Consider the following 25,213-nt stretch of genomic DNA (forward strand, 5'->3'; position numbering starts at 1 on the left):
CAAGGCCCTGGGTTCGGTCCCCAGCTCCGAAAAAAAAAAAAGATGTATCTATCTTATTTTTATGCATGTATGTGTATGCCTATGTGTAAGTATGTTCATCCCACGTGTGCAGGTGTCCTCAGAGACAGAAAGGTTGGAGTTACAGGTGGTTGTGAATTGCCCTTTGCTGAGAATCCCCAGTCCTCTGCCTTAGCTGCACCCACTCTTAACTCTGAGCCACCTAATTCCTAAGCCATTTCTTTTGGCTATAACTGCTGCCTCTCCCCTGGAGAACCTGGCTTGACTCTTCCTGATACACTTTCAGATTTCAGAGGAAACTTCTTCCAAGTAAATTCCCTCCTCTCAAGAAAGAAAAGAAAAACAAAAAGGATTTTGAAAGGTCTGTTTTTGTTGTTTTGGTTTTTTGTTTTTAAAGAACGTGGACCAGAAATTCAATGAGTATGTAGAGCCAGGAGCTGGGAAAAGTCTGAGTAAGGTTCATTGGTCGCTCTTCTGGCGCCCTCTTGTGCAAAACCATGGAACTTTGTGTGTGTGTGTGTGTGTGTGTGTGTGTGTGTGTGTGTGTGTGTGTTGTTTTTGTTTTTGGTTGTTGTTGTTTTGTTTGGAGACAAGATCTCCAGACATAGCCTTGGATGGCTTGTAGCTAACTAACTGACTATAAAGACCTAGATGGTCTCTAACTCACAGAGATCCTCCCAGCTCTGGGATTAAAGGCCTGTCTGTGCCATTATGACCTGCTGAAGTCCTGGGCTAATTTTTTTTTTTTTTTTTTTTTGGCTTTGGAGACAGGATTTCTCTGTGTAGCCCCAGGCTGGCCTAGAACTCAGAGATCCGTCTGCCTCTGCCTCCAGAGTTCTGGTATTAATGTGTGCACCGCCACTTACAGTTCTGAACTGAATTCATTTAAGTTGTCTAGCCTACTTTTGCAGTACCTTTCCTATTGGCTAGTCTCGCCGGTCACGGACTACCTCCTATCGTTTCTGAAGCTGCACCGTGGCCTTGTCGTCCAGGCAGGTGTCATGGTTTTGAACCTTTGAAGTGGTTCCATCATTTGCTAGCCAATTCAGCGCGCTAATTAAAGCTGAGTAGAAAGTTTTAGTGCTGTCTGAGAAGCGGTGGCAACGGAGTTTTGCTTTTTATAAAGCTTATCATGTCTCTGTTTCTTTCTTTTTTTTTTTTTTTTCCGGAGCTGGGGACCGAACCCAGGGCCTTGCGCTTGCTAGGCAAGCGCTCTACCACTGAGCTAAATCCCCAACCCCCATGTCTCTGTTTCAATGTGTAATTTTTCTTCCTTTAAACTGTGATCCAAACAATGACCCCGTTTTACTGGCACCACACTACAGTCTGAAAGTGTTCTATTGGATAAGATGTACTAAGGGGACTAATGAACATCACCCAGGCCAGGAGAAAGAAAGCTTCACTCTACTTTTTGGCAGCGTCGCTACGTTCCTTTCCCCCGAGTCAGAAAAGTATTAGCTTTTCCAGCAAGTTTTAGGTGGAAGAGAAAAACCTGGGGAATGGGGAAAGTTAAGACAGGGTTTCATATAACCCAGGCTTGCTTTAAACTTGATATGGCACAGGAGATGCCTTTGAATTTTCTTGTTCCTCCTTCCATCCCCAAGTGCTGGGGTTACAGACAACAACCACTATGCACGACTGGAAAGTAAGTTTTCTAATTGAAGCTAATAAAAGAGGCTAAAGTTAAAAAAAAAAAAAAGTAAACAAAATTTTGCCGAGGCATAAAATATTAAGTTCTAAAGAAAATCTGTTTTAAATAATTTAAATATTGATAATTTTTTCAACAAATTAAAACATCTTTGCATAACTACTCTGTCAGGCAAACTTTTTCTTTTGTTGAGGTATAGATACAAGAACATTTTCAAGATTTAAGAAAACAATTCACTTATTACAACGTTTCAGAGATAAGAGTTCGTACAGATGTTAAGAACACTGTAAAGACGATGGTGGGTCAGGTATGTAATCTCAGTACTTGGAGACTGAGACGGGGGAATGGCACGACTTCCCCAATCTTCTACTTGGAAGATTCCAGAAAATAAAAGAATACTCGTGCATACACTTTTCACCGCTAATAGATCTTCCTGTCTTCTGAGAACTGCGTTCTCCTAGACTCGTTCTCCCCCCGGCGGTCTCTTCTGGAACTTCATCCTGCTCGTACTATCTCGGCGCGAATAAAGATTTCTTATTCAAAACGCCGGAAGTGACTACGGAGGCCGGGAGGCTGGGCATGAAGTAGCTTCGAAGAGAGGCAGCGATGAGCGACATGGTGGAGAGGACGCTGACCGCACTGCCGGGGCTCTTCTTGCAGAACCAGCTGGGAGGGCCTGCGGCCTCCAGAGCACCCTTCTTCTCCAGGCTGGGCGGCCTCATCCGTGGCGTCACTGCGCTCTCATCCAAGCACGTACGCGGCGGGGTTGGCAGGGCGAGATGGGGTGGGGCGGTGGGGCCGGAGACATCGGTCGGCTGGATGGACGCAGCCGGGGGTTCGCCCCGAGCTTGGGTTTGCTGCCTGCACCGACCTCAGGGAGGCTGGCTTTCTGATTTGGAGGCCCGAAGACCCTCCGTGTGTTTTCTCAGTGTTAAGCCGATATAAATTTCATGGGATGCTTTGAAGATTGCCGGAGCTGTCAATCTTCAAATAGCCGGTGCGACTTAAAGCCTGAGCTATAGGCTCCTACGAAGTTTCTTTTCCCTACTGAGTTTTAATTTCGTTCCTTCTATTTGGAAGCGTCACGTACACCGACAGACAACCCTGACTCCCACCCCTGACAGAGCTATTAATCTTTGCAGAGCTTGAGGTTTAGGCTAGTCCAACGGGTTGGGCAAAGACCCGCTTTGAGAACTAGTAGTTACCATAGAAGTTATTACCTTCCCACGGATTGTGTATGGTGCTGACTCAAGGAGCGTATGTCTTAAAAACGTAACATCGTGTCATACTTTCTTCAGCAAATATTTATCAAGCGCAGCTATATGTTAAGTAATGAAAATAGCGAATCACTTTTCTATCAAAGAATTGATCATCCATTTTGGACTTGACATAAATAACTACAGTGTAATGCCAATGCCAGCAGAGAGGAGGAGAGAGACAAGATGCCTTTGAAGGTTTAAAACGTGCGTGTGTTCTAACTGTGAGCTGGTATGTGGCAAAGCTGTATTGAACAGGGCTTGCTGCACATCCTAAAATCATTCCTGTACTTAATATATCTTCGTGCTTTTCTTTTGCTAATTTGTATGAGAGGACAAGTAAGTATTTTATGTGTACATGTATCTATGGAGAGAGAGAGAGAGAGAGAGAGAGAGAGAGAGAGAGAGAGAGAATGAGAATGAATGTGTGCGTGTGTTGGTATGTGAGGTGCACGGACCCGTGGCACATGTATAGGCTTCAGAGGACAGCTTTGGGTCTTAGTCCTCACCTTCCACCTTGTTGGAGGTCAGATCTCTCTTGACGTTTGTTTCTGTGCTGTGTATTCAGGCAAGCCAGCCAGAGAGCTTCTGGGGTGTTCTGTCTCTACCTCCTGTGTCACCATAGCAGTGCAGGGAATCACAGATACACCTCACCACACCTGGCTTTTTATATGATAGCTTCTGACCCTTAGGCTTGTGAAGCAAGTGCTTTTACACATTGAGCCATCTGCCCCTGCTCCTGAAAGAAAATTTAAAGAATATATATATAATATATATGTATATATATATTATATATATATTTAGGCTTAGTTTGAAAGTGCACAGATAGCCAGATGCGGCATTACTTCTAAGTTTTTTTGCGTTGTTTTTAGATTTATTTTGTTTTAAGTTGTTGTATGTGTGGGGGACATGTGTTCATGAGTGCAGATGCCCTCAGAGTCCAGAAGAGAGTGTCTGATTCCTTGGAGATGGACTTTTAGGCTGTTGTGAGCTACCAGAGTGGGTGCCAGGAACCAAATTCTGTCCCTGCAAGAGCAGTCTCACCTGTGGCATCGTCTCTGCAGCCCTTACTAGCAGTTCTTAAGTAGCCAGTAACGTCAGTGACCCTGTATGTGATTTAAAGATAGCATTGTATTAGCCAGTAGTTGGGCCCTAAGTGCTTACTGAGGTCCAGCACAAGGACCAGAGTTGTCCACACTGGGCTGTGTGTGCAGTAGAAGTGAGAGAGGAGGTGGGGATGCGGAGGAATGGAGGTCAGGAAGAGGACCTTGTCTGTCTTATGTCTGTGTTTGCTCCTTGACCACTCCATGCTTCGGGGAAGATGTAGTCCTCATCCAGATCCACACTTTTTTTTTTACTCTCTTTCCATTTAGAATTGTCCTGGAGCTTCCTGTATAGACCTGGCTGGCCTTGAACTCACATAAATCCACCTGCCTTCGCCTTCAGAGTGCTGAGACTAACGGTGCATACCACCATGCCCAGCTATTTTGAGTTTTTAAAACTTACACATATTTATACGTATACCTGACATTAAGTGGCTAATTAAGAACTGCTAGTGAGGGTTGTGTGTGGGATTATGTGGGTTCCAGGGATTGAACTCAGGTCATTGGGCTTGGCAGCGTGACCTCCACCTACTGAGGCATCATCTCACCACCTTGATTTTGAAGCTTTTTCCTTTTTTTTTTTTTTTTTTTTTTTTGGTTGTTTTATTTTTATGGTTTTTTTTTGAGACGGGGTTTTTCTATGTAGCCCTAGCTGGTTTGAAGGCCTCAAACACAGAGATCCATCTGCTTCTATTTCCCAAGTGCTGGGATTAAAGGTGAGCACCACCACTGCTGGGCCCACTTTGAAGTTTTTGTTTTTAAAGTAATTTATTTTTTATTTTATGTACATTGGTTTTCTTCCTACATGTATGTCTCTGTGAGGGTATCAGGTCCCCTGAAACTGGAATTATAGACAGTTGTGAGCTGACTTGTTGTGCCGGGAATTGAACCCATGACCTTTGGAAGAACAGCTAATGCTCTTAACTGCTGAGCCACCTCTCCAGCCCCTCATTTTGAAATTTAAAAAACAATTGTCTGCCAGTCTTTAATAGCATACCCAACCAGATGAAATGAAGAGGAGCAGTAGGTTAGCCTGGAAATAATTATTCTTTCCAGGGAGGGTGATATGGATGAATATAACTTTAAGAATGATTTTAATTGACATTACTCTAATCGTATTTTTTAGGAAGAAGAGAAGTTAATCCAGCAGGAACTGAGTAGTCTGAAGGCGACTGTTTCTGCTCCTACTACAACACTGGTAGGTTTGCAGAGTCCATCACACTTGCATTTGAAGCCTGGCTCCATACAGTATGGTTTCACACAGCATTCGCTCAGCTGCTCTGCTGGCCACTGCGAGCTTTTGCAAGTCTTCAGATCAGGACCCGGGTTTTTGTTGTACTTTTTCTTCTTTTTTAAAAAAAGATTGATTTCTTTTATATGAGTACACTGTAGCTGTCTTCAGACACACCAGAAGAGGGCATCAGATCTCATTACAGATGGTTATGAGCCACCAGGTGGTTGCTGGGATTTGAACTCAGGACCTCCAGAAGAACAGCCAGTGCTCTTAACTGCTGAACTGTCTCTCCAGTCACTGTTATAGTTTTTTTATTTCTTTATGTGGTACATTGTGTCAGTTCAATACGGAATGTACAATGTATATGGGTATTTAATGTTTGTTCTAATTAAAACTTTTAGTGCAGGCTGGAGAGATGGCTCAGCGGTTAAGAGCACCCGACTGCTCTTCCAGAGGTCATGAGTTCAATTCCCAGCAACCACATGGTGGCTCACAACCATCTGTAAAGAGATCTGATGCCCCCTTCTGGTGTATCTGAAGATAGCTACAGTGTACTTATATATATAATAAATAAAATAAATCTTGAAAAAAAAACAAAAAAACTTTTAGTGCATGTATGTGTGTATAAGCCTACACTCATGTGTCTATGCCACAGCATGTGTGTGGAAATGAGAAGGTGTGGGAGTTGGTTCTCTCCACCACTCGTTTCTGTAGGATTGAATCATGTCCTCAGGCTTTGTGGCCTGATTCCTTTGCCCTATGGCCTTTGACTTACTGAGCCATCTTACTGACTTGACACTTCTGGCTAACCAATTCCAACTAACACTTGTTCATCAACTATTTAGTGGGTGGTTTTTAAAAAAGTTATGTCTATTTATTCGTATTCATTTATTTTTGAGGCAGGGCCTTGGTGTATAGCCCTGGCTGGCCTAGAACTTGCTATGTAGATCAAGTGGGTTTTAAAGTCACAGGGAGCCACTTGCCTCTGTCCCTGGAGTGCTGGGATCAAAGATGTGTACCACTGCACTCAGCCTATTGAGTCCTTTTATGTGTAAGTCATTGTGGAAATGTTTCTCCCCCTAGTGAATTTTAGGGTGATAACATTGCATGAATACATTGTCATAAACATGAATATGCAAAGTCCAAGAGAAGGTAAATATTTCTTTTTGTAGTCATAATATTCATGGAAATAAAATTTAAGACATTAGTCTTATGTCTTTGTATGTGTATATGTGGTGTGTGTGTAATATATATATATATATATATGATATGTATATATCATGATATATATATTGAATGCTTTGTGATACTTAATAGAATGTTAGGCAGAAATAGTTGTTTTTCTCTTTTTTACTTTGTTAGGTTTTCATTTCCTATAATGAATATCATTGAATACAATTTTTATTGCTATAAGGCATAAATTTGGTGTTGGGCAAAACTGATCACTGGATGGTCAGAGTTTAGCAGGAGGATTATATAACTGTAGCCATCCAGGCAGGTCTGGGTCACCTCGTAGTCTACGTTTCTAAGGAATTACAGAGCTGGAACAACTGGAAGGAAGCTCTAAAATCCAAGCAAAGTCCCGCATCAGGAGTGTGCTTTCTTCTCTAGATAAAGGAATAACAACTCATGGAATAATTTTACTTAGTAAAACTCTGAGCTCAGGCTGGAGAGATGGCTCAGTGGTTAAGAGCACTGACTGCTCTTCCCCAGGTCCTGAGTTCAATTTCCAGCAACCACATGGTGACTCACAACCATCTGCATCTGAAATGGGATCCGATGCTCTCTTCTGGTGTGTCTGAAGACAGCTACAGTGTGCTCATATACATAAATAAATAAATCTTTAAAAAACAAATAAAACAAAACTCTGAGTTCATGATACAAATTCAGGATTGAAACTTAATGGGATGAATTAACAATTTTATTCCTAATTTATATAAAAGCCTTTACAGAGGGACTCCCACTGTGGTTTAATTAAAAACAAAGAGACACACAGGCTAACAAATGTTAAAAATAAACTTAGGGGTTGGGGATTTAGCTCAGTGGTAGAGCGCTAGGCCCTGGGTTGGGTCCCCAGCTCTGAAAAAAAAAAAAAAGAAAAAAAATAAACTTAGTAGTCATAATTAATATGTTAATAAATTAACTTTTACTGCTTTAAACATAAATGATTTGAATTAAACTAAGATTCATACAGACACACACAGACACAGACACAGACACAGACACACACACACACACACACACACACACACAACTAAATAATTCTGTGTTGCTTTAAGGTAAGGTTTGGTTTGGTTTGGTTTTTGTGACAAGGTATGATAGAGCCCGGGCCGGCCTCTGAGTCATTATATAGCTTTGGATCCTCCTGTTTTGATATCCCAAGTACTGGAATTATAGGTATACACTGCCACCCCCCATTCTGTTAAAATGGTTTAATGTTTCCTGAGTCTTTAGTTATCTAATAATCTAATAAAAATTAACTTTAATAAACACACACACACACACACACACACACACACAGAGGGGGGCATCCGACTGTGTACCTTAGCTGGCCTCTAGCTCATAGGAGTCCTCCTTCCTCTGCCAGCGCTGGTGTTAAATGATTGCACCTCCAAGCCCAGCTATAATTTTAAGCTTTTTTTTTTCTTTTGAGGTATAGCTGATATATCCTAGGCTGGCCTGGAACTTACTACTGTGTAACTAAGGATGACCTTGTACTTACTCTCTCACCTCTACGTCCTGATGCTGAGCTTACAGATGGTTGTTTGCAGAACTTTGAAATATATATATTATAAATATATATATTTATTTTCTTTTTTGAGATCCTGGGATTGAACCCAGAACTGGACATGCAGTATCGCTGTCATATTTTAATTTTAGATATTAAATAGTCTGAACTTTTCTGTTTTGAAACATTATGTTTTTATTACTAATGAAACTTGGCTATAAATATTGATAATGCAAATGTCATTCTGATAAAACATTCATAGAATCTCTCAAAGAAAATTTTTGGTTTGTAATGGCTACTGTGTTCTTGAAATTCTGTCTCTCAGTTCCCAATACTGAGAGTTATTTAAAAAGAGGAAAAGAGGGGCTGGGGATTTAGCTCATTGGCAGAGTGCTTACCTAGGAAGCGCAAGGCCCTGGGTTTGGTCCCCAGCTCCGAAAAAAAAGAACCAAAAAAAAAAAAAAAAAAAAAAAAGAGGAAAAGAGTACTTACATAGCAGGTGATTACATATTTGTAATATAATAATGCTGAAGAAAAAGCCTGTGCTTAATTTGATTTTTTTTTTTTTTAATCTCCTGTTTCTTGAGACGTGTTCTTTAGAGTAATAGCCTCTGATTCCTGGGCTCACACAGTCTGCATCAGCCTCCTGCCCCAGTTCCTGAATGCTGGAAAGAGAGTAATACAGCTGCCTCAGATACAAATTACCACCTTGTGGCAAGTTTTCTAGATGTTTTCATTTGATGAAACATTCAAATTGATTTTTTTAAAGATTTATTTATTTTATGTATATGAGTACACTGTAGCTGTCTTCAGACACACCAGAAGAGGGCATCAGATCTCATTACAGATGGTTGTGAGCCACCATGTGGTTGTTGGGAATTGAACTCAGGACCTCTGGAAGAGCAGTCAGTGCTCTTAACCACTGAGCCACCTCTTCAGCCCCCTCAATTGATTTTAAATGCTAATATGATCTTCACGGATGACATTTTGTCTGACGACCACCTCTAATCAAACTTGTCTGTGCATATAGAATTAGAAGCAGTGTTAGGTAGTTTATACTGTCGGTATCAATAAAATATTTGAACTAATTTTGAATAGTATTGATAATTGTTAGAAGCGGCTTTTATTTTATATTCTAATATTAGACAATTGCTTTGAAACATTAGTTCTTCATAACTAGCACAGACGGCTCCCTTGTTAACTGAGTGTGACATACAGAAAAATGAAAGCCTTCCATTTGTTTACATAGTGATTGATATTTCATTTTTCAGAAAATGATGAAGGAATGTATGGTGAGACTTATATACTGTGAGATGCTTGGATACGATGCTTCTTTTGGTTATATACATGCAATCAAGTTGGCCCAACAAGGAAACCTCTTAGAAAAAAGAGTGGGTATGTATATGTTTAAGACTTCTGTACTGACTGTTTCTAAGGTTTTAACCACTATATAAAATAATGGCTGGTATATATTATGTTTTTAGAGCTTTGTGTTATGTATTTTTTCTGTTATAGTCTTGGGGACTAAATGTAGACCCTGACATACTAAAGCAGCTTCTCTACCACTGAGCTGCATTCCAGCCCAAATTTCCAAAGTTAGCACTTTAGAAACACAAAGTCTGTATGTTAAGTCAGTGTTTCTGGATGTATGTCATTTTGGAGTTACAGAGAATATTCAGGAGTGCTTGATAATGAGATGCCATTAATTAATGGGCAAACCCATGAGCTGTGCACGCATCAGATGAGCTGTACACACAGCTGGGTTTCCTGTGTTTAAATTGTGCTCTAGTAACTCTTGCTTTAAGAAGCCTGTCTAATCCCATTACTTTAATGGTGAGAGAAGACTATTAATTAATCGGTTAATTTGCTTTTTAAAAAGAAGTCTTACTGTGTAGCCCAGACTCGCTTCAAACTTGCTACCCTCTTGCCTCTGCATCTCAAGTGCTGGATTATTGACTTACTTGGCTAAGAAATGATTCTTTGTAAAATAAAAACTGAAACAAACTAGAATAATTTAAAACCTGCTGTCCTTACTTCCACAACACTAACTATAACTGTTAGAAATATTAAGGTTTTTTTTTCTGCAGTAATCCTTTAGAGTGTTTGGGAAAATTCTTTCAAGACTTAGGTCTGTGACCGGTGGTTTCAGGCTGTCTGAAAATCCCCAGAGGAGTCACAGGGCCGTGTAGGGATGGAGCATCCAGTGAGCGTGATACCGCCACGCTTCTAGGAATGAGCAGTCTTCATGGATTGGCTGACTCAGGTGCTGGAGCGGGAAGAAGAGGATAGAGTACAACATTCCACGTACTGAGCTCCGCTCCACCCCAGACCTTCTACCTCCTACATTAGTTGTGGCCTTTTCCCAAAGCAAAGTGTTCTGTGTTATCTTCCGATTCATATTCCAAATTAAATTTGAATTTGAACTCTTCTGAGTTCACTCTGTGACTCCCTCCATCTGGTACCTTGTGGTCATAAGTATCTTTTCCTCCTATATATTAATTTTCATATACTAATGCTTTGGCTTTCAAACTAATCAAGCCTTTAATAATCCTAAGCTTTTTGTGTTATTAAAGAAATCTTTAAAATTGTTTTTTAAAGAATTATTTATTTATCTTATGTGTACTGTATACTATATACTGTTACTGTCTTCAGACACACCAGAAGAGGGTATCAGATGTCATTACAGATGGTTGTGAGCCACCATGTGGTTGCTGGGAATTGAACTCAGGACCTCTGGAAGAGCAGTTAGTGCTCTTAACCACTGAGCCGTCTCTCCATCCCCCAAAATTGATTTCTTATAAAGCTCGTATAACACTGGGATTTAATTCCAGTAAGCTTTCCTTGTTTTCAGACAAGACCTTCCTGTGGACCTCGGACTGGCTCTGAGGCGTTTTTATTTCACTTGCAGAGGTGTCCCATGGCCGCTGGGCTTAGGTGTCCAACTGTTCCTTAGAGTTCCCTTCAGCAGGAGGGTCTGTGTTTGCTGTTGTTTCTTCTTGGAAATGGTCTCAGTAGTCCAGGCTGGCCCCTGACTCACATGCTGGGATCACACCACCACTCCTGGCTCCGGTGAACCCAGGCTCTGGTGCCTTCTGGTGCCCATCCTGCTGAGAGTTCCATTGTCTGTAACCTTTCTAATGATGACCTTCATTGGCGTCCAGATGGTTATATCTGGAGTGGTTTCTTAGGGTTGTTGAGGCTGTTGTCTGTTTTCTTCTCTTTTTGGGACAGGATCTCACCCTGTAGCCCCAGCTGGCCTTGAGCTCACAGAAATCCACCTGCTTCTGCCTCCAAAAAAAAGTTCTAGGATTAAAGGCATGTGCCAACATGCCTGTGAAAAACATTTTTTTTTTTTTTTGGTTCTTTTTTTCGGAGCTGGGGACCGAACCCAGGGCCTTGCGCTTCCTAGGCAAGCGCTCTACCACTGAGCTAAATCCCCAACCCCTGAAAAACATTTTATTTTTACAGTATTGTTGAACATTATAGGGGAAATGAAAAGCAACTTAATCTTTTTCATTTCTAAAGGAAGGTTATTAGATATGAATGTGTTTGAATTATCTAGAATTCAGTCCAGGGCGGAGAAGTGATGTTAGATTCCAGATTCAAGCAAATGTCTGACGTTTCTTTCCTTTCTTCTGGGTCTTTCTTTTCCTTTACTTTTTTACTTCTCTACCTTCACTATCTCTTTCCTTTCTAATATTTTTTCAACATTGAGGTATTTTTCTTTATTCCCTTTGTATACTACCCTTTTAGTTGAGAAAATAGTGACACCTCCTTTTAAAAACAATTTTAGTGTCTTTATTGTGTGTATGAGTATGCACATGCTACAACTCATTTGTGGAGGTCAGAGTCGATCCTCGTCCTGTTGTGAAGCATTTCTTTATGTTAGCTAATTTGTTAAGGACTCAGAAAACAGAGCCAATGGTTGCCCATTGAATGCCATATACTACAGTCACACATACAGGTGGATAACTTACATCGCTCCAGTTTGAGACTCTCTGCAATTGTAGGGGAGAGACTAGAAACAAACCTAGAAGTTAGTAGTTATAATGTTAAATTACTTGCATGACCATGGACCATGTGTTGTTTGTATATGGTCAAGCCTAAGGGTGTCAGCAGGGAACTCAGTTTCCATGATCTCTGTGTATGTGTGGAGAATATATATGACATATACATATATGTTTCTATGTGTGTGAAGAATGATATATATGTATATTACTAATCCCAGTACTCAGGAGGCAGAGGCAGGCAGGTCTCTGTGAGTTCAAGGCCAGCCTGCTCTACAGAGCAATTCCAGGACAGCCAGGGCTGTGTTACACAGAGAAACCCTGTCTCGAAAAACAAATAAAAACCAAAAAACGAAAAGGAAAGGAAAGGAAGGAAGGAAGAAAGAAGGAAAGAAAATACTAGGTAATTGGTAGTGTCTTAATCTGCTTTTTATTGCTATGGTAGATCATTGATTATATTAGTTGGGATTCTCTAGAAGAGCAGAACTGGTAGTATGAGTATATATGTGGGATTTATTGGAGTGGCTTTCAGGCTGTGGTCCAGCTAGTCCAACAATGGCAACCTCCTGCCAGAAAGGCCAAGCACCTGGTAGTTGTTCAACCCTCAAGGCTGGCATGTCTTAGCCAGTCTTCAGTCTATGTTGGAATCCCACAGAAATAGGTTCTAATGCCATCCAAGCAATGCCTTAGCAACAGGATTGATGAACCTGCCAGTGAAAGTGAGGGCAAGCAGGCAAAAGCCAAAACTTCCTTCTTCGGTTTCCTTTTGTATAGGCTGCTACTGGGAGGCGTGGCCCAGATTTAGGATGGTCTTCATCAACTATGCTCCAGTCAAGAAAATCCTTCACGGGTGTGTCCAGCTACTTGGGTTTTAGTTGATTACAGATCTAGTCGGGTTGACAACAAAGATTAGCCACCATACTAATCAAAAGCAACTTGGGGAGAAAGGGTTTGTTTCAGCTTACAACTCCCAGGCCACAGTCCATCACTGAGGAAAGTTGAGGCAGGATCTCAAGGCAAGAACTGAAGCAGAGAACATGCAGGAATATTGTTTACTGGCTTGCTCAGCCTGCTTTCTTTCTTTTTTTTTAAAAATTTATTTATTCTATGTAAGACTGTAGCTGCCTTCAAATACACCAGAAGAGGGCATCAGATCCCATTACAGACGATTGTGAGCCACCATGTGGATGCTGGGATTTGAACTCAGGACCTTTGTAAGAGCAGTCAGTGCTCTTAACCACTGAGCCATCTCTCCAGCCCTTACCCTGCTGTCTTACAGCACTCAGTACCACCTGCCCAAGGGTGCCACTGCCACAGTGGGCTGGGCCCCTCCACATCAATTAAGAGAATGCACCAACAGGCTTGCTTAGAGACCCGTCTGATGGAGACTTTCTCTCAATTGGTGTCACTTTTCCCAGACAAGGTGACAGAAAGACTAACCAGGATAGGTGGTGCTGTGGTTACTTAGAATAGTTGTTGTTACAGTTTGACTTTTAGACTTAACATACTTTGTTTTCATTTTCAGTTTTATTTTTGTATAGTTTATTGCTCTCTGCTTCTTGCCTAAGGATACACTATGGTCAGCTACCCCAGCTCCTACTACCCTGTCTTCTCTACCATACTGACTTGCCCTCAATCATAAGCCCAAACAAACTCTTCTTCCTTCCTTTGCTTTTTTGTTTTGTGACACATGGTCTCACTATGTAGACCTGACTGGCCTGGAACTTGCTATATAGGCCAGGCCGTCCTTAAACTCATAGCTCTCCATCTGCCTCCTGAGTGTTGGAATTAAAGGCGTGCCCCACCACACTTGGCTTTAAGTTGCTTTATTAGATGCTTTGGCCCAAGCTTTGTAACTATTTTTTAAAAAGGTTTATGTTATGTGTGAGTTGTTTGCATGTATGTGTGTGCTGTGCGTACGCCTGGTGCTAGTAGAGGCGAGGGCTTTGTGTGTGCTAAGCAGACACTGCCAACTACATCCCTGGCCTAGCGCCTCATTCCTAGTCATGTCAGATATTCTCTGCAGTCATACTTGATCTGTTACATGTATTTGCTAAATTACAGAGTTATCTTTCTTTATTCTCTGTCAAAACAAGTGTTTGTTGTAACAGCATTAAGGTTTCTTCAGTATAACCTTTGAACTTGTTGACTTTGGTATTGCTGACTTGGGTGTGGGTGAAACCTTGGCTGAGCAGGTGAGGCTTAGCAAGAAGCCTGAGCTCCGCTGTAAGAGTTCCCTGGCCTTGTTGGCTTTTCCACCCTTGTAGGAGTAACAGCTTCATTTCGCTGTCATTGACAAAGTTGTAATCAGTTATGCTGCTCCCTGTGGCTGTGAGACTAGACGTTTCTAAATGGTTTCCCATGGTGTGCACTGACACGATGCATAGTTCCTGAGTAACATTAAGGGTAACTAACATTAGCATCTGTATTGAAAGGGCTGAGGTGTGAGAAGAAAGAATGAGGTGAGAACTGGGTGGGCAGGCACAGAGTCGACATGGGGACTGACTGTCTGGGTTTGAGTCCTGGTCCTCCATGTGACAGCAATAGACTTTGGATGTTAACCTCTCTTGATTTCGTCACTGTACTGGCATGGTAACCATACTTACATGGCAGGGTTGTTTGGAGAATTCAGTGAGGCAAGGGTTGTAGAGTTATTGACACATAGTAACTAGTAAGTATCATTGACAGTCTGCAAAGTGGCCAGAAATGCCATAAAGCAGTGGATTCCGTGTTTACGGCATTCGTCGTGATAGCAGTGTGTTCATTCCTCAGTCCTAAAGTGAAAGCTCTGACGTAGAAATGCTTGATTAAGCTGGTGAACACATTTAATGTGGCAGGCAGCCTGTCTTTCCTCAACACTGTCTTCAGCTGAAAAAAAAAAGCCATGAGTAGCATGACTGTATCAGGCTGGTTTAGACAGCTCACACAGCACAGCGACCGATGCTCAACAGTAGCTAAGGTTTTGATGACTGCATGTTAGCGCTAAGACAGAGATGGTTTTGTTTGATAGTGCAGATTTGCACCAGAACTCTGTCATCCAGAGGACTTTAGTTGAATCTGTCATTCTGAGATCTTCAGTGGAGTTTGTTAACGTTGTATTTTACTCTTTGTTTTTAGTATTACCTGTAACTGATATGTTTTCACTTAAAACTTGAAATATGGCTCTAATTTATTAGGAAAGGAATTTTGGGGAGTTAGGTAGTAATGAAAACCTTTCCTTTGTTTTTTTAATAGGTTATTTGGCTGTTTCTCTGTTTCTACATGAAAGTCATGAACTTTTGCTTCTCCTTGTGAATACAGTGGTAAAGGTACCGTATCACATTGTATGCTGCGTAATATCAAGTCTTATTTCTGTTGTCACAGGACATGTCTCTTCAGTCATAGTTACTCAAACAATCTAAAAAGTATAGGCTTACTTACAAAATCTCCTTAAAAAGATATTTTTAAAGGCCTATTATTTCAGTTATATAATGTGTGAGTATGAGTGCAAATGCCTCTGGAGGTCAGAAGATGGCGTCAGATCCCTTGGCCCTGGACTTGCAGCAGTTGTGGGCAGCCTGCACAGACACTGGAATTCAAACTCCAGTCCTCTGCCGGCACTACAGTTGCTCTAACCACGAGAACCCTCTTTACCCTCTAGAAGGTCTTTTGGTTTTTGTTTTTGTAAGACTCTAGCTGGTTTGGAGCTAGTGTGTAGACCAGGCTGGCATCAGACTCACAGATCTGCCTACTGACGGCTGGTATTAAAGGTGTGAGCTACACACCTGGCTTTATTTTTTAGGATGAGGTCTCCTGTATACAAAGGTTGTCCTTGAACTTCTGATCCTCCTAGCTCCAGCCCTCTGAGTGATGAGGTTTGCAGTGTGCACCGTTACAGTTGGGTTATGGCATTGTGAAGACTAAACTAGGACTTCCTGTGTGCTAGACAAATACATCCTCAGCTCTTTTGTGTGTGCGTGTGTGTGTGTGTGTGTGTGTGAGAGAGAGAGAGAGAGAGAGAGAGAGAGAGAGAGAAGGGAAGAGAGGGAGGGAGGGAAGGAGGGAGGGAGGGGGATGTAAGAACCTTTTCTGTTCTCCTCTCCCCTTTTAACTTTCTTTCTGAAACAGGATCTTAAGAATCTCAGACTAGCCTCAAACTCTTCGTGTAGCCAAAGATGGCATTAAACTCCTGATCCTCCTGCCTGTTCCTCCCCAATGCTAGGAATACAGGCATGGGCTGCCTGGCTTATGAGGTTTTCATACAAGTGTATATTGTATGCTGAGCATGAAAATGTTTATCAAGTGAGTAGCTGGGAAGGTGAGGGCTGCTTCGCGGCTGAGTGTGCTCTATGGACCATGTGCTGCTATGGATGCCTGAAGTACTTGACCTGCAGTTTGGGAAGACTCAGCCATCTCCATGCTGGGCTGGATTAAGTGCCTGATGAGGATGTGGTTTCAGCGAGTTGGGGTCAGCATGCAGTCGGTTCTGTGGTCTGGAAAACCATATGGTTCATCTCGAAGTATTGTAAGGAAAATTGGTACCAACTTATCTCTGATTCAGTGTCCAAGAGTTCAATTTCAGCTTACCAGCCATGCAACAGAATGGAGTCCCACGCACCCAGGAGAGGATGTGGTGGCAACTTTTGCTGATGTTGGATGGGTAGCCACCGATGAAGGAGAATGCTCAACAAGACTCAGGACAGAAGTCAGGTCCAAGCCTCCTCTTGAGAACAACCCTCCTTGCTTTGAGAAGCCCCCAAGCAGGGGGCTTACCATTTCCTTACCAAACTCGTCTCAAGACAAGCCTTCCCCAAAGACGACACTAGCCAGCGAGGAGGCCTTGCAGAAGATCTCTGCACTTGAGAATAAGCTTGCTGCCCTTAGAGCTCAGATTGCCAAGATTGTGACCCTGCAGGAGCAACAGAGTCCAAGTGCAGGTTGCTTAGATTCTTCCACACCTGTTATTGTAGCACCACCACCGCCGCCACCGCCGCCGCCTCCTCCTCCCCCCCTCCCCCACCATTGGTGCTCCACCCAAGTACATCTGCTCTTGATCTGATTAAAGAACGAAGAGAGCAAAGACTCAGTGCTGGAAAGACTCTGGCTAAGGGCCATCCAAAGAAGCTTGACATGCCAAATATGCTAGAGATCCTTAAAGACATGAACAGTGTGAAGCTATGGCCAGTCAAGAGGTCAGAGAAAGATGAAAAACCTAGGCCAGTGGATATTACTGACCCTGCTGCCCTCATAGCAGAGGCTCTGAAAAAGAAGTTTGCATATCGGCATCGACACAATAGCCAAGGAGAAGCTGAAAGAGGAATTCCAAAGCCAGAGTCAGACGCAACCTCAGAACCAGCCCTGTTTGGCCCACATACATTGAAGTCTACAGGGAAAATGAAGGCTTTAATTGAAAATGTTTCAGACTCCTAAATGGACAATGAATTCAGAAAGACTCCTGGTTTACCTGTTGGCTTGCAGAGCTGAGTTTGGCTAGTAGAAATCACCAGTATTTAGTAAATTCCTGACTGTAGTGCTCATTGGTCTCCTTCTTAGCCTAATTAGAGGAGTAAGAAGTGGTGAAAGCACCGGAAGTTGGTTTGGCTCCTAGAAGATGGTCAGTTCTGGAGCTCTCCTTATCACACATGTATTATGTGCATTTTCAGTTAACACTAAAGTCTGTGCAAGAGTTTTATATGCATACGTTTGGATACAAAGATGTAAAAGCTCCCAGTGACTGGCATCAGTGAGGACACCCTTCCTCTGCATTGAGAGGTCACTAGTCAGCGATGGAACACTGATGCCGTTAGCATAGCACACTATTGGAGCTGGGAATGCTGTGGACAGGACTTGAGTATATTCTCACTTTCTGCTTTCTGGAGCTGAGTTTACATAAACAGCAGAAGATGCTTCCTGCTGAGTCTCTGTATTGCTTTCTGTTAGAGGGAAGTGAGGACCAGGAAGGCTGTGTAAACCTCATTACCACTCAATACTGAGAAGCAAATGTACTTCTCAAGTAGTGACAAGTCAAATTACTGAATTAAATCATTTCTTAAATAAAAAAAAAGGAAATGTTTATCAATCGAAGAGTTTCTGGTAGATTCTCAAGGTTCTATTATGAATAGAATCCTTTCTGTAAATAAGGGTACTTGGGGTTCTTTCTTTGGATTTTTATCCTTATTTTCTATTTTTGTCTTACTGTTTTTCCACGTTTAGTATAATACTGGCCATGAGTTTGCCATATGGAGTCTTTATTATGTTCCTCTGCTAACAGTGTCTTTGAGACTGTTATCACAAAGAGATGTTGGACTTTGTCAGAATCCTTAGTATTTAGATGATTATGTGATTTCTGCCTTGTGTCTTTGTGATGTAGTGAGTATTAATTTGCATATGTCAATCATCCTTCGTCCCTGGAATGAAACTGGCTTGATCATGGTGCATGATCTTTTGGTTTGTTTTTTAATTTGGTGTATAAGTTTTACTTGTTTGTTTATTTGTTTGTTTTTAGACAAGGTCTCACCATGTTTCCTTGGCTGGTCTAGTCACAGAGTTCTGCCTGCTCCTCCCTCTCGAGTGCTGGGATTACAGATGTGGTCCACCATGTCTGGCAATTTGCAAGTGTTTTATTGAGAATTTTGACATCTGTGTTTGTCAGAAGAACTAGTCTTTAATTTCTTTTTCTGTCCCAATTAGGTTTAGGTTTTGGTAAGAGTGCTTGGTCGCACCCTTCCACTTTCCGTGTATGGAAGAATTTGAGGAAGTAGGTCCTGCTTAGTTGTTAGTTCTGGTAGAACTTATCTGATCTGGGATGCTTTTAATTGGAAGATTTTATTTATTTCTGCTTCAGTCCTGTTGCTTATTGGAGATATATTTAAATTATCTCATTTTGGTTTGACTTTTATAGGGCATATGGATCTGGAAATTTATTTATTTTAGGTCTTCCAATTTAGTGTAATACAAGTTTTAAAACACTGTAATGATTTTCTGAATTTTGTTGTATCTGTTGAATTGTTTCCCTTTTCATCTCTAATTTTATTAATTTGGGTCCGACTCTCTTTGGTTGTTTTGCCTAAGGGTTGGTCTCATTTATTCTTTCAAAGAACCAAAGGTTTTTTTTTTTTTGTTTTGTTTTTTGTTTTTATTAATTTCTGCTCTGTCTACCTTTTTTCCACCTATTAGTTTTAGATTTGGCTGTTCTTGTTTACCAAGGCCCTAAGGTATATCTTTACATTATTTATATATTTGTATCATCTCTGATTAAATAATTTATATTGAATTTCTTATGTGCCATGTGAAGGTTGGAGGATGACTTTGAGGAGTTGGTTCTTCCTTCCACTGTGGATTCCAAGGATTGAACTAAGTAGTCAGGCTCGTGGAGCATATACCTGTACAAGCTGAGCAGGGTCGTTCCTTCCTCAGCTCTTCTGACTGATGTTGGTTTAAAGTCTGTTGTGGGTTAGGAGGATGTTGTTCCTAATTCTATCTCCTTGGCTACCCTGCCCCTTTCTCCCTTGGGCTGAGTCTGTCTTTGAATGTGAGGTGCACGCTGTGGAGGCAACAGGGAGACGCACACTGGGCTTCTCATACTCTGTGGCATTCTGTGTCTTTGGAATGGTGAACTGAGGCAATTGGTAATGCGAGCTATTATTGTAAGGTGTATATTAAGTTCTGTCATTTTGTTGATTTTGTAGTGTTGGGTGTTTTCTTCATCTTTATTCACCTAACCAGTGTTTTTTGTGTGGTTTATTTCTCCTGGGCTTCACGAGTATGTTCATTTTTCAGTCTGAAGGATTTCTTTAGGTATCTTCTGTAGAATTGACTTAGTGGTTTTTAATTTCTTCAGCCTTTTCTAAAAGCTTTGTGTGTTATTTGTAGACAAAGTGGGTTTCACTGTGGCGTCTTTATTCCTGTATACAATGCAGTTTGGCATGCGCACTCTGAGCCCCTCTTGCCCCTCTGACTCCTATAGGCCTCCTGGTCTCCCAGCTCCCCCACCCCCACTGTGTTTGTGTCTTTTTCTTGTATCACCCAATGAGGGTCACTCGTGCTGTTTACAGGAGAGTAGGTAAATGCATATGGACAGGAGCTGGGGCAACTTACTGATGGCTACACCACAGAAGAACATATCTACCCTGCCTCCACCAGACAGCCACATGTACATCCTCAGCGAGGGCCGGAGTCCATGGGATCTTTTCTCTTTAGGATAGGTTGTTGATGGCCCACTCTTGTGCAGATTCTGTGCAGGAAATTACAGCTGCTATGAGCTCAGGAGTACTTAGCCATGTCATGGCTGAAGTTAACATTCCAAACTCCTTCCCAGCTTCTCCTTGGCCCTTACATTCTCCTTCCTCTTCCTCATGATGGTCCCTGAGCCTTGGAGAGTGATGTAGATGTTCTGTTCATGGCCTGGCATTCTACTGTCATTCATTTTCACAGTGTTTGCCAGTTATTTGTGGTCACCATTAGCCTGTTTCTGTTTCTTTTGTTTTTAACTTCCTTCAGTTTACAGACAGCCTTACTGCAGGTGGTCACCTGGCACTTGTCTTTCAAAGCTTGAAATACAACTTCAAGTCCCACTGACTTTAAAAGTTTTTGTTGAAAATCAATTGTTATCTTATGAGCCTGCCCTTACCTATAACTTGGTATTTGTTACTTTGCTATTGCTGTGATAAAACAACATGACCAAGGCAACCTGTAAAGAAAGTATTTAACTGGGTTTATAGTTTTAGAGGATTAGAGTCCATGATGACAGAGCAAAGGCATGGTGGCAGGAACAGCTGAGAGCTCACATCTTGACCCACTACCAGGAGGCAGAAAGTTCACTGGGAATGGTATGGGCTTTTGAAACCTCACTGCATACCCCCCCAGTGACATGCCTCTTCCAACAAGTCCACACCTCCTAATCCTTCCTCAACAGATTCACCAAGTGGGAACTAACCAATCAAATATCTGAGCCAGTGGCGGCCGTTCTCATCCAAACCCCCACAGTGTTTCTTAGAGCATTCGATATACTTTCTGCATATTTGGTGTTTGAGGCGTCAGGTGAAATCAGGAGGTTTTTTTTGTGGTCTAAGCCATTTGGTATCCCAAATGCACCTTATACTTGGATGGGCAATCCTTTTCCTTAGATTTGGGAAATTTTCTGTTCTAATTGTATTGAATATGTTTCTATGCCTTTGACATGGAATTCTCCTTTTAATGCCTATAATTTATAGATTTTTATCTTTTCATAGTATTCAATAGCTAAGGAATGTTCTGTTTGTACTTACTGTTTTATATTACATGTAATCTGAGTGTTTGAATTCCTCTATTCTTCAGTCCTCTGCCCCGCTTCATCCATCCATTCAGTGAAAGTTACCATGAAACTTCCCATTCAACTTACTGCATTTGCAGTATTTTATTTGTTTAGTGATTTTTCACAGTTCTGCTTTTGTACTCTTGTGTTCTCTGGAGATTCAGTCACAGTTTACATTTGTCCTCTTCAAGGTTTTAAAAATATAATCATTCTTTTGAATTCTTTGCTTGGTGTTTCATCTAATCCACCCCGTATTCAGGACACTAATGTGGACTTTGTAATTTTTGGAGGAGTTCTGTTACCTTGGTTCCTCATGTTTTTGGAGTTTTTCAGTGTCAGATTAGTCATGCCATTTCTGTTTTTAAATCTCCCTATTTAAATTGAAATGCTTGCAGTGCTCGAGAGAGACTAGAAAACATAGTAGGGCTGAGTATTTTTCCTATGCACTAGAGTCAATTCTCAGTTCTCACCTTGGAGAAGTCCATGTGCAAAAACAGTCATTATCTGCGTCTGCTTTTAAAACAATGGGTAGGCCCCACCACGGGTACATAGTAGTCAAGAATCACATAGAGTACTATGTAGACTAACATCGTAGTTACTGTGACTATGAATAGAAAAGAAAAACAGTATGGTTATCGAGTAGTATTGGGGTTAGAAAAAATAAGGGAGGGAAAAGTAAATGGAGGAGGGAAGCAATAGAGACAAAATTAGAGTAGGGGATGGACAGTGTTGACTGAATGTTGAATGAGAACGGAAAAGAAGGCAGTGAAGCTTTTGAGAGTCTGCGACAGAGATGGCACAGTATGTGTCAGCCTATGTTCTCTAAGAAAGCCAGGAAAAAGAAAGGAAGGACAGAATGAGAATAGAGGGAGACTTGGCCCACCTCGATTGACACTGGGTATTAAATAAAGGTGGAATGAATGCAAATGGGGAAGCTGGTAGAGATAGAGTCTGGAAGATGAGTCTGGATGCAGTTCTACCACATGCTGATTCCAGTTTCAGCTCTTTCCGTGTTCTTCCTTGAGCTCCCGGATGCATGCCACACCTATGGGCAGTACTTCAAGAGTCCACTTGGGACCACTGTGAGAGGACTGAGTGCTAAAGTGCTTGCAGACCTGATGACCTGAGTTCTGTTCCTGTAGCCACATAGGACAGAGGGAGAAAACGACTCCACAAAGATGTCCTCTGCCATCTACACACAGCTGTGACATACATGTACTCCCTCAGGACAACACACACACACACACACACACACACACACACACACACACACACACACACACACTTTCTAAAAAGGAGTCAATTTTAAAAAAAAAAGCCCCGTTTTGATAATCAGCCATTACCTCTAGGCTGTCTTTTCCATGTCCAGCTCAGCTCTTGAAACCTGTGTCTAAGTTCCTCTGTGGACTTTAGTTTGGATCAGGTTTCCATTTGGCTAAACACTGTACAAATACGGTTCAAAAGTTTAACTCTGCAGGGCAGAGGTAGTTATTCTGCTGGCCAGACTTAGCACCTACTCCTGTAACACTTGCTCTGAGTTCATGGGCAGTATGGTTTCCCAGCACTGCTCCTTCTTCTACCTCTGCTCCATAAACCTTTTCTCTCCTGCCTCATCCCCTCTACTCTGCCCCGACTCTAACATGTATGTTACTGAGAGTGTAGTTGAATTTTCTGAGACTCTCTGTCCTCTGGTTCTGATCACCATCATCCACTGGGTGGAGAGAGCTCCCTAGAACCACCAGTCACTCCAGGACGGAGTCTGGACTTCTTCCTTGTTCTTTTTGCCAAGTTTCTATTTTACTTTGCTATTAAACTAGAGTTTGGGGCTGTTGCCCACTTCTGACTGCTTTCCTCGGTTGGTCCTTGGAGAGTCTAAGAGAACATGCCTGTTGTTTGCCATCTTCTAAAAGCCTCAAGTCTTCCTGTTTATCACCTATCAGACTTTTGATATGTGAGAATGTGTGTGTAATTTTTTTCTGAATTTTAAGTCATACTGTATGCACAAACATATATATATGTATATAATAATACATATATAAAATGTATGTGTGTTTATACATGAATGTGTGTGCATGTGGAGACCATAAGTTGAGGTTTTATCCTCAGTTGCTCTCTACTTGAAAATAAGTTTTACATTTGTTAATTTATTTATTATGTGTATATCCTGGGGATTGAACTTAGGTCCTTAGGCTTGGTGGCAAGTATTTTCACCCACTGAGCCATCTTGCTTGTCCCCTACCTTATTCTTGAGATAGGATCTTTCACTGAGTACAGAGTTCATTGATTTGGCTAGGCTGGCTAGCCAGTGAACTCCAGGGATTCTTTGGTGTCTTTCTCCCTAGAATTGGGATAACAGACAAATGTGCACACACACACACACACACACACACACACAATTTTACATGGGTGCTGGAGATCAGACTTAAGTCCTCATGCTTGTGCAGCACTTTGCCTCCCAAACCTCTCCCTAGATTCTGGCAGGACCCAACCACACACGTTTCATGTGCACACACACATGCCATAGCATGCATGTGGAGGTCAAAGGATAACCTTTGAGAGTTGCTTCTCCCCGTGTTGCTGGTAGGGTCTGTTGACTTTGTCATGCTGCAGATGCTAGGCCAGCTGGCCTGTGAACTCTAGGACACTTCCCTATCAGTACTCCATCCTACCACAGTACTGATGTTGTAGATGCTTGCCACATGTTTGCTTCTTTTGTGGGCTCTGGAGGGGCCTGCTTGGTAAACATTTTTTTGTTTTTCCTGCTGAACCATCTTACTAGCCTTTCTTTTAAAAATATATTTAAAAGTTATATTAGATCATATGCATATATGTGTATGAGCATATACTTTTTATTATATAAATTCTAAAGCTCCATTTATATTAACTAGAAAAGTTTATAAAGTTGTTTTATTACTTTGCAAAAGTTTAAGAGCTGTAAAAAAGGAGACACTTTTGGCCTATAGCTGGTCAGTTGCCTTTTCCTCAAAGCAAACAAAACCAGTGGGGGTATTTTTTAGGTCCGGAGGCAGGTGTGAGTGTATAAATAGATTATAAAGCCAGGGGAAGTTGCCGAGTAAGCGGGACTGCTGTGGTGTTGTCGTCTCTTGCTCTAACTTTGCGCACACTGTCTTCTCTGCTTACTCACGGCAGGACCTGCAGAGCACTAATCTGGTAGAAGTGTGTATGGCACTCACTGTCGTCAGCCAGATTTTCCCTCGAGAAATGATTCCAGCTGTCCTTCCACTAATAGAAGAGAAACTCCAACATTCTAAGTAAGCAAATTATTTTGACATAGATTAGATGTCTCTACTGTATATTTCAAAACAGATTCTTTTGTCTATTTCATTTATTTTTTTCTTGATTCCATACAGCATATAGTGTACTTGATCATATCCACATGTAACTCCTTAGACCCTTCCCAACCCATCCTCTTTACCTTCATGTCCTTTTTCCTTCCGTATAATAATAATAATAATAATAATAATAGTAATAATAATAACAACAACAGCAACAACAACAACTAATTGAGTCCAGTTAGTGTTGCCCACATATGCATGGGTGTTGACCCATCTACCAAACATGAACACCCTCACAGTAGCCATGTCCCAGAGAAAGATGACACCCATTTCCCCAACAGTCATCAACTGCCAGTAATTTCTCACCTAGGGCTAGAAGCCTTTGAGTCTCGCTGCTATTCCTGCTGGAATATTAACTGACTTCATCTTGTGCAGGGTCTGTGTACGGAACTGCAGCTGCAGTGAGTGCATAAGGCCATGGCCATGTCACGTCCACAAGACAGTCTCTCGTGGTACTCCTCCCCACCCTCCAGCTCTTACATGGTCCCCTGAGCTTGGAGGGAAAGGCGTTGGTAATATAGATGTCCCATTTAGGGCTGAGCACTCATCAGTTACTTTTCTCAGCACTGACCAGTCATATAAGTCTCTCATT

The 25,213-nt window shown here is 41.7% G+C and overlaps 1 protein-coding gene and 1 pseudogene across 2 annotated transcripts in view; both read left to right on the forward strand.

Moving 5' to 3' along the window:
- The first annotated feature begins 2,272 nt into the window (after window positions 1-2,272).
- Window positions 2,273-25,213, forward strand: part of Ap4e1 (adaptor related protein complex 4 subunit epsilon 1) — a 63,834-nt gene continuing 40,893 nt past the window's right edge. The window contains 5 exon segments of the mRNA NM_001191742.1: window positions 2,273-2,419; window positions 5,152-5,223; window positions 9,259-9,382; window positions 15,229-15,302; window positions 24,416-24,537. Of these exon segments, the coding sequence (NP_001178671.1) occupies window positions 2,273-2,419; window positions 5,152-5,223; window positions 9,259-9,382; window positions 15,229-15,302; window positions 24,416-24,537 (539 nt within the window).
- LOC120101654 (mitochondrial fission regulator 1-like) lies at window positions 16,278-17,506 on the forward strand (annotated as a pseudogene). Its single transcript, XR_015684589.1, has one exon. The product of XR_015684589.1 is annotated as a mitochondrial fission regulator 1-like, transcript variant X2 (transcript).

This window comes from Rattus norvegicus, chromosome 3, assembly GCF_021556685.1.
Source record: "Rattus norvegicus strain SHRSP/BbbUtx chromosome 3, alternate assembly SHRSP_T2T, whole genome shotgun sequence".
Lineage (NCBI taxonomy): Eukaryota > Metazoa > Chordata > Mammalia > Rodentia > Muridae > Rattus > Rattus norvegicus.